The sequence below is a fragment of the Apium graveolens genome, chromosome 7, assembly GCF_009905375.1.
Source record: "Apium graveolens cultivar Ventura chromosome 7, ASM990537v1, whole genome shotgun sequence".
In the NCBI taxonomy this organism is placed as follows: Eukaryota; Viridiplantae; Streptophyta; class Magnoliopsida; order Apiales; family Apiaceae; genus Apium; species Apium graveolens.
In genome coordinates, this window is record NC_133653.1 from 8,806,501 (window position 1) to 8,816,784 (window position 10,284).

Here is a 10,284-nt window from a genome sequence, read left to right on the forward strand (position 1 = left end):
AATGAATTAATTATTATGTAATGTTATACTAGTATATGACCAATTTATTACTTTTAAATTATGACCTTCTTTTGACCATAACATAGAATATATATCCTTTCATCTATTACACCAATTTTTATACTTAAAAAGAAGAGTATAACATTTATTTATATATTGAAAAATTGATATTTTTATCTCTCTTACTGAATTTTGTATAATTAGTTACTTAAATCATTCATATAACACGATACAAATTTTTAAATAATATATAATTTCTGTTAATAATTAAGAAATTTTAATCGTTAAAAAAGTTTTATTTAGATTTGTTAAATGACATGATTAAAAAGTAACCAATCTAAGAACTCAATATTAACTTTTTCATTTTTATTCGTGTATAATTATATAATTTATCGAAAAAATAGAATCTCTTTTGAATCTCATAAATTTTTATATGTTTTTAAATCTCATGAATGTTGATTGATTCAATCTTAATTTTAAAAATTATATAATAATTATTACAATATTAATAAATAGTTATTTTTAAAACAAGTTAAAATTATTTAGTATCTCATTTTAGGTCAAAGGTTCTCTTATCTCTATAAAATTACTCATATATATTAGTTGCGAAATATACCGATACTAAACACTTTAAATTTATTTGATTCACATTTACAATTCATAATATATAAAATAATGATTACACTCGATAAAATTTAATTTCAAATACAACTTATACGAAAATAAAATATAACATTAAATGAAATTTATATCTTCTTTATTTTCTTGTAATTATTTTCTAATTTAACAAATTTAATAATTATAATGTTTTATAATAAATCTAATTAATTATTGTCAAAAATTAAAGAGGATCATATATGAATAATTAGTAGAATATATTGTTAATATGTAAATTTGTATCAAAATTTTGAAATAATAATATGTCACTAGTCAAGAGTCATGACCAGGATTTAGCCCAAAAAAGAAGTGGTAGTTTTTGTTATAATTTAAGGTCAAAAAGTAGTTTTTTGTATAAATATAACATCACAGATGGTTCATTTTATATATTATTTCAAATTTCATCAAATCCCCAAGTACCCCAATATTTTAAATACAAAATTAATTTTTTAAGCTATTTTTTATAATTTTTAATGAGATGGGATGATTTGTGAATTATAACTCCACACCTATCTTTTGTTCTATATTTAGCACAATTTATAGCAGCACAAGATATAGAACACACCATTAGAGTGATAAATATTAGTTTTTATTTGATAATATAGACATATACCAAGATATATCATAAAAATAGGTTTGTAAAAGTAACATGTTACGAGGCTACCTATAAAAATAAATAAATATAGTGTGATAAATATTACTTTTTATTTGATAATATAGACATATACCAAGATATAGCATACAAATAGGTTCCTAAAAGTAACATGTTACTAGACTACCTATAAAAATAAATAAATATAGACTTTTAAGTTATATTATTTAAACATGCACCAACCCTCCTCAGAACATTATATGTTTGGTTTTTATTTTATTTTCCATTCATATGACTCCATATTTTAACATATGCAATGGAGTACATATCTGATCACGGATGCCAGAGCCTTTAATTATGATGTATGTCAACCTAATCTACCAAGTACATGCTCATTAAATGAAATATTTTGAGTAAACAACTTAAGACGGAAAAGATTAAGAATATTCTTTACTCGTTGAAATTAGAGAATTTACCAAAAATCCTAACTTTTCTAAGTTTTTTTGTGATTTTATTATTTTCAGATTTTTTTTGCAAAAATACGGAATCAACCAAAATTAACCACATAAGCAACTAGTTGAATAAATTTTTTTTGGTTGATTTGAGGTTGCATGTAGTTGCAGAGACTAGTAAAGTTTGCATTCAAATTTGCATCCGGTTGATTACAGTTGACAAAAAATGGTATTTTTGCAAAAAAAATTGAAAAATGGTATTTTTGTAAATTAAAAATTATTTTTGCAAATTCTTTTAAAAAATGACAATATTTTTACAAAAATGCTTTTAGTTTTGGGTATTTTTCAAAAAAGCCCTTAAAATTAATAGCAAAATTAAGAATATTCTTTAACTATTGAAATTAATAGCAGGAGAACAAGTAGTGACAAATAGTAACAATAGTAACATTAATAAGTACATAAACGGTCTTAACCATTTGCACAACATACACATGATAATCATAATTTAACATAATGGAAAGGGAAATGGTGAATATATTTTGGAGGGAAAAAATATATACTAATATTAAAATAATTAATAAATATTAGAAGCTTCTCAATAACGAGGTAAGGTTTGAAAATCTTAAATATGTAAAAAGTGATTAAAAGCAATTCCAATAGAGTGCTAACATGTTCCTTAAATATATTATTATAAAAATGAATCATAGTGTTTTAGCATATTTTATTATATGTCAACTGAAACAACATTCCTTATAAATATATCTAATAATATTTTATTAATATATTCAAACTCTAGTTATGCATTTGATAGGGAGAAAGAGAGAGAATTGATTTTTTTATTATTAAAATGAAGGTAAGGATTTACTAGTGGTTATTATAAATAAGGCATGCTAATTTTTAAGGAAGAATTAGGATGATGTTGGGGCTCTATTTTATACAATATTCCCTAAATTTGAGTTTAGGATCTTAAATAGCTAATTTATTGGAGTTGCTCTCTAAGAGTATGTTGAAGGTGAGTTTTGTGCTAAATTTGTCAAAAAATAATTTAAGATGATAAATAAAAAGACATTTGGAGTTGCTAGCAACTCCAATTTGTATCATTATTCAGAAATATTTTTCAACTTTTTTCCCTTTTTTCCTGAAAATTGTAATAATTTGTTTTATAGCAGTCTATATGACATTTAAAAGTTCAATTGAAACAATTTATAACCAGAAACTTTTTCATTAGAATTATAATTAAAGAATAATTAAACTAGTTTAATAAGTCGCGATTCACATTAATATTATAATATTTTTATATTTCTAAAATTTTTTTACAACACAAATAAATATATAACTCTATAAAAAAACATCCTTTCGCTTTTTTAGAGAAATTTTAGGACTTATAATTTTGGAAAAAGTTAATATGATAATATTAACTCAAAAAGAAATTTGTTGAATATTAATATGGTAATTTAATTTCAAAATAAATTCTAGTAGAGGATTAAAATATTAAAGTTTGAGTGTAGGAGAAATAGTATAAGGTAAGTAATTTTTTCATATCATAGTATAAAAAAAACTGTCCACCTTTTCCTTTTAATTAATATTGAATCGACTTTTGTGTTTTATTCTTATGTTTTGTTTTGATATGAATTACTATTTCCCATACAAATATGATGATAAATCCATTTAGTACTTTCTTGTATTTTATTACTCAAAATAAAAAACAAACACTAAATTAGCGTGAGGCATATATGATATACCACACATTGGCTGGTCCAAATTAAACAGACAACCTGTTCCAAATTGAAAGAAAATCATCACCGTTAATTAACTTTCTCCAATTAAAATATACATATTACAACAAGACTAACTATACAAATGTAGATAAGCATCTTAGTACTACTGCATCCCTTAATTTTTTGGACATTTGACTTTATTGAGGTCAGAGTTTTTAGGTGGGGATGTAAACAAATAATGAAGTTCAAAGGTGATTTTTATACTCCTACAGGCTGAGCAGTCCATGCCCTTAATCCCTGATATGTAGTTATTTTATAGGGTCGTTAGCTGCTAACATTAACTTATTAGATTCTAAATTTGACTTATAAATTGGATCGAAGTACTGATCCCCGGTTAATAAGTCACTTAAATGGAGACGCCAAACAAGCCCATAGTTATTTATAGTTTTGCTGACTTGATAATTATTGATAGCCTATAAAAGGACACTTCCCTTCTCCTTTAGTTTGTACCACTGCTCAGTTAGCTCTCTTTATTCATATTAGTTCATATATTGCCTCTATTTGAGTCTTCTTCATTCTTTCCTCAACCAAACTTAAAAAACAAGTATGAAGTTCCACATTATTATTCTCTTGGTGTTTGTCTTGGGAGTTTCAAGTGCTTCTGGTGCTGATAAACTGACTAAGAACTTCTACAAAAAAAGCTGTCCACGAGCTGAAACGCTTGTGAGGGACATTACTTGGGGCAGAGCTCAAAGTGATTCCAGATTGGGCGCTAAATTACTCAGGGTTCACTACCATGACTGCTTTGTTAGGGTACAAGCTAGCTTGCATATATAAGTTACATATTATTGTTTCTTATGATTAATATATATGTTACTATTAACACTATATTTTTATTATTAACAATTTTGGAGAATGTTGATTTGCATGTAACATTTGTTGATGCATGCATGGCAGGGATGTGATGCATCTATACTGTTGGACACAGTGGGAACAAATGCTGCTGCAGAGAAGGATGCAAGGCCCAACCTCTCATTGTTAGGTTATGAAGTAATTGATGAAATCAAGTCCCACATTGAAAAAGTATGCCCTCAAGTTGTTTCTTGCTCTGACATTCTAGCCTTAGCTGCTCGCGACGCGGTCTCCTTCCCTGTAAGCTTTATATTGAATGCATTAATCAGCATTTGTAAACTTATCCATGCGTTGATAATTTTCCCTCCCATTAATACACATGTAGTTTAAGAAGCAAATGTGGGATGTACTCACCGGAAGAAGAGATGGACGGACTTCCCTTTCATCCGAGGTCAATGGAAACATACCTGGAGCTTCCTCAAATTTCACCACACTTAAGGATTTATTTGCCAGAAAAAAACTCAATGTCAATGATCTTGTAGTATTATCAGGTAGAGTATATATTTGTATACCAACACTTAAATGATATTAGTTGCCATGTACGTGTAGTGTATGCGCGAAGGAGTACCTGCAGAGTTATATAAATTCAGATAAGCATCTAATTAGTTTCTTTACTAAAATACAATTTGTAGGTGCTCATACCATAGGAGTAGCTCATTGTGGACCATTTTCAAGAAGATTGTATAATTTCACTGGTAAAGGCGACACAGATCCTTCTTTAGATCAAACTTATGCTGAAGCTTTGAAGTCACAATGCCCGAATCCAGCTAGTCCTTCTATAACTGTTGAGATGGATCCTCAAAGCTCCGAATCATTTGACACTCAGTACTTCACTACAGTCAAACAAAACAAGGGGTTGTTTCAATCTGATGCAGCACTTATCACAGACAGGGCTGCAGCAAAAATAGTAAATTCACTAGTAAAACCCAACTCTTTCTTCTCCGAGTTTGGGAAATCAATGAAGAATATGGGAGAAATTGAAGTCCTAATTGGAAATGCTGGGGAGATTAGGCAAAATTGTCGCATAGTTAATGCTTGATTATATTATACTCATCTATTTACATTAGTTATTATCAAAAAGAAAATGTATTTACATCATATCTAATAAAAGAATAGCACTTTCGTTTTTATCTTGTAGAATAAACTATAATTTGCTTGAGAAACACGAGATGCAGCTTCTTTTTCTACCATAATATCATAAGAGCCCAGAGACGACCATTTTTGTTTAACCTCTACTAGTCACCCCTTTTAACACCAGTTGATAAAATCATTAAGTAATTCTTTTGCAACACATATTTTTTGAACACAAAATAAATTCTTCTAAAATCTAAACCTGCTGGTGAGCCAGACCTTCTGAACCTGGACCATCTGGCGGGTGTTGAAAAGCTATATCTGTTTAGACTTTTCCTAGAAGATGAAGTCTCAAACTCCACCTGTTCTGGGTCCAAAATCATGTCATGTTTCCAGCCAGAATTGATTGCCTCTTCCTCCAGCACCCCTATTTCTCTAATTTTTTGTTGAATTATCATGGTTTCCATGATTATTTCCTTCTCACTGGTCTTTAGAGCTTCTATCCAAGCCTGAGCTGCTTCTACTTTTTTATCTGCAACTATCTTGGCCTCAACTGCATGCCCTTTTAAGTACTCATATTCAAAAGTTGAGATGCTTATCATGGAGTTATGGTGAGACGTTGTAGCTCTAGCCTCCATCGATATCTCAACCAGAGTTTTTAGAGTTTCAAGAGTCATCGCTTCTGATGATTTGATGGCCCTGAGCTCTTCGATGGAAGCTTGTAACTTTGCCTTGTAAGCCCCGTTCAGTTAAATCCATAATGGACCACGTGAATAACTGTGTTATCAGCCAAATTTAATCGGGTAAATATCTCAAGGGCTCCACCTCGTCTCGGCCCAATCTCGTAAGATTTAGATTTCCACATCAAGTTTTACCCGTTTCCGGGCCTGCATCTCTGCAGACAAGGGCTCGGGGACTTTCCTGGGCCGGACTAATAAATCAGCCCAAGCCCAATCACGTCATCTTGTGGTCCATTATGGATTTAACTGAACGGGGCTTACAATCTTGTGGACTTGAATTGATACCGGTGCATACAAACATGCCTCAAAACCATGTGAGGTAGAAAAATCCTTGAACCTCTCACGGAAGTTAGTGAAAACATATTTGCGCACTTTAACCTTTCTCAAATCAAGAAGTGATTTCGCAAATTATATTTTTATATAAGTGCCCCCACATTGTACCTGGATTTTCGTGAACGCTCTAGAGGTCCTTCGCCAAAGGACTCTCATAAGGGGTTGGGCAATAGCCCCACATTCACATAGGTAAGTTCATCAAGTTTGTATTGTCGCAAACCACCTCTTACGAGACTATGAACTTATTAAGAGCATTAGCTCATCCTAACACATGTGACAATAATAAAAATACTACATCACTTTATTAATAGGAATGGTAGTAGTATATAAACATGAGTTCTTTTATGATTTCGTTTGACCCATTGAACTTAAACAAGTTTAAGATGGGTGTCCATCACAATTCACTCCACAATAGGCTTTAAACCCATTCCTTGTGCTGACTCCAACACTAATTTTCTACAAAGGCCTTTGGTGAGAGGATCTGCAATATTCCTCTCTGATTTTACATACTCGAGTGATATCACATTATTTCTGATCAGACTTCGAATTATAGCATGCCTCAAGCGAATATGTCTTTTCTTCCCATTGTAGAGTTGATTATTCGCTAGTCCCATTGCAGCTTGTGAGTCACAATGCATTGAAACTGATGAAGAAGATCCAGATGCTAAACATGATTGCACATTAGCTTTCATAGGAAAAATATGCTCAAAAAATTCAACGTCTCTTGACTCTTTAAATGGACCAAAACCATATGCATCTTTAAGAATAAGTCTATATGCACCACCATTAAAACCAACAAAAATACCATCAACAGTCTTGGGATCAATTTTACTTCTTTGAAAATCTGGGAGCCCAATTTTTCCCAAACACCCCCACACTTTAAGGTAACTCAAGTTGGGCGCGAAACCCTTCCATAATTCATAAGGAGTTTTATCAGATTTTTTATGCGACACACGATTAAGCACATAGCAAGCATATAAAATAGCTTCACCCCACATATTAGAAGGCATTCCTGAACTGATAAGCATAGCATTCATCATATCTTTAAGAGTTCTATTTTTTCGTTCAGCTACCCCATTTTGTTCAGGCGTATATGGTGCTGTAACCTCGTGAATAATCCCATTAAGTTCACAGAATTTCTTTAGAGTTGCTCCATCATATTCACCACCCCTATCTGTTCTTAAACTTTTAATATTTTTATTCAATTGTTTCTCAACTTCAGCCTTATAAATAAGAAATTTTTCTTCGGCCTCATCTTTCAAACTCAACAAGTAGAGCTTGGTGAATCGTGAAAAGTCATCCACAAAAGTAATATAATAACGTTTACCTCCTCTACTCATAGTGTTCTTAAAGTCACCTAAATCACTGTGAATTAATTCAAGCAATGTCGAAGACCGGTTTCCGATTTTATTAAAGGCCTTTTTAGGGTGCTTTGCTTCAACACATACTTCACATTTATCAAAAGATGTATTGCTGAATTCAGGGATTAGCCTAAGTTGTTTAAGCCTTTTCACAGAAGCAACATTTACGTGACCCAGTCTAGCATGCCATAAGGTAACAGATTCAGCAATATAAGCAGAAGCAGTAGCAATTTTATTATCAGTCAAAATATCAAGTACAAACAGCCATACTTGGTTTTTAAAGCATCCCAAATTTCTTTGGCCTTTAAGGACTTGCTATAGATTAAATATAAAGCAGATGTCATATAATGCAATAACATTCCACGACAAGTCTTATTATCCTTCTCGAAATCTTTTCCAGAATTTTCAGGGGCTGAGTCTTTAGTGAGACAATAATCTACTCCAATTTGACTCAAGAAAAACTCCATCTTATCGGACCACATTTTATAATTTTTCCCATCAAAAGGGTCTAATTTAGACATATCAGGAATAAAAGTATTGGAATTCATGGTGGCAGATAAGATATATGCTAACACAAATTTCAACTTTAGAATGTAGGAAAAGAAGAGAGCAAACCGAAAATAACTTGAGAGAATGAAAGAGTCGTGGCGTGAATTAACACTGCCCTAAAGTTGAATTTGCCCCGCTACGTACACACGGCCTCTTGGCAATCAACCTCCAAGGTTACACGACTTCTATTTCTTTGGTGTAGTACAAAGAAATAGATTGAAAACACTCTTGATCATTGCCCAAAAATATACTTATATCTATATGAGAGGAAAATTGTTATTGTTTTGTGTGTGCAAACATGAGGGGGAGACCTCCTTTTATAAGAGCTCAAACTTGTAATTCCAAGAATGGCCAAAAGACACCATTAATACAAGGAGGTAAAAAGGCTCCAAAGTGAAAAGTCATAAACTGAAAAGTCTTGAAGATTTTTCTAGATTTTTCTTTTAAAGCAAACTATAGAAATAATATTTATATTAATATTAATTCTAACATGCCTCATCCAAATCAAACTCCAAGTTTGTTCTTAATAGTTCAGCCTTAACCTTTGCAGTCTCTTCAAGGTGAAGAGTCCTTTCTTTCTTTGCAGCCTCTGCCTCTGCCCTCAAATGTCTCAGAGTGCCAGCAAGACTTGACGACATAGAATTGGCTTTTTCTTCAGCAGCAGAGAGAGCATCAAGTTTAGATTTTGCTCTCAGCAACTTTGAATTGACACTTTGAATAGTTAATTCTGCTTTCTCCTCCTTTTTCCTCAATCTAGCCTTTTCTTCTGCAAGCTGCTTGAGTTCATCTCGAATAATATCCATAGAGGACATCAACTGAAAACCTTCTTCATTGACAGCAGCTAATTCTTTTGCTACCTCTGATTCTTCTGATCTTGTGTGTAATGCTTTTCCCTGATTTTGGAAGCCATCTTCTAGATTCGTTGAATTATCTTGTATCCGGATATCCATTCCCTTGATCAGAGCTAGTTCACTCTTTAATCTATCAACATCGCCAGTGGTGACAGCCAGTTCCTTTTCAATCTCTTCTGCAATAGCAGCATCTTCATTCAAGTCATTAACTTTCTTTTTTGTTTCTTCAAGTGCAGTCAAGTAGCTCTTCACTTCCTCTTTTCTACTGGCTTCAATCGCTGTACATTCTTTAAGAGCCTCAATTCGTGCTAATTCGACTAACACATGCTCGTTGTTCATCAATATTTTTCCTAAGTTCTTCCGCCAAGCTGGTATGTGACAGAAACATGGAGCTCGAGGCTTCTATTTCACTCTCTGCATTCTTTTTTTCCTTCTAAAACATAGGCCATTTCAAGCTTAAGCTTGCTTATTTCCTGTTTTATGTTTTCTAGTTCTCTGCTCACTTCTGTATACTGACCATCATCTGTTTTCCTTCGAGATAATCCCAAGTCATCTTTTAGCCCTTTTTGCTTGTCTAGTCTCTCAATCTTGGTTACCCTTGTATTTGATTCTTCAATTCTTCAAGCAAGATCTTTCACCGTCTTCCTTGCTTCTGACAGCTCCATTTCTGCATTGGCTTAATATGATTCTGCAATTTTAATGCCCTCTTTGAGTTGATTAATATTTATCCTTGCCAAATGCAGCTCCCCTTTAGTTGCAGATGGATCCTAACAATGATTGTAATCATATCATTGAACTCTAAAAATTTCTAGAGCTGTTAACAAACCGAGCCGAGCCGAGTTTTGATCGAATCGAACTCGTTAACGAACGAGCCAAACACGAGCTTTCTCCATCAAAACGAGCGGAGCTGAGCCGAGCCGAAGTAAAAAGTTCTGGTCAAAACACAAACCAAATACTTTTATTTTTTTCTAAATTTTTTGTTATATCACTAAAATATATAGCTCTTAACATCCGTACTGTTGGATCATTCATAAATATTTTAAAAAAA

General features: G+C 32.1%; 1 protein-coding gene and 1 pseudogene across 1 annotated transcript; one reads left to right on the forward strand and one right to left on the reverse strand.

Annotated features, from left to right (window-relative positions):
• Window positions 1–3,950: 3,950 nt before the first annotated feature.
• LOC141675280 (peroxidase 24-like) lies at window positions 3,951–5,370 on the forward strand. Its single transcript, XM_074481991.1, has 4 exons — window positions 3,951–4,232; window positions 4,377–4,571; window positions 4,657–4,822; window positions 4,964–5,370. Exons 1-4 carry the CDS (start codon window positions 4,026–4,028, stop codon window positions 5,368–5,370), a joined length of 975 nt encoding a protein of 324 aa, XP_074338092.1. The 5' UTR covers window positions 3,951–4,025.
• Window positions 5,371–5,566: 196 nt separating this feature from the next.
• Window positions 5,567–10,078, reverse strand: LOC141673213 (uncharacterized; annotated as a pseudogene).
• Between the last annotated feature and the right edge of the window lie 206 nt (window positions 10,079–10,284).

Bases quoted from the DNA above. Each gene is read 5' to 3' on its own strand.
- LOC141675280 (XM_074481991.1), top strand. From the start codon at position 4,026: ATGAAGTTCCACATTATTATTCTCTTGGTGTTTGTCTTGGGAGTTTCA. The intron at 4,233-4,376 runs GTACAAGCTAGC...CATGCATGGCAG, and splicing joins ACCATGACTGCTTTGTTAGG to GGATGTGATGCATCTATACT. The intron at 4,823-4,963 runs GTAGAGTATATA...TACAATTTGTAG, and splicing joins TGATCTTGTAGTATTATCAG to GTGCTCATACCATAGGAGTA.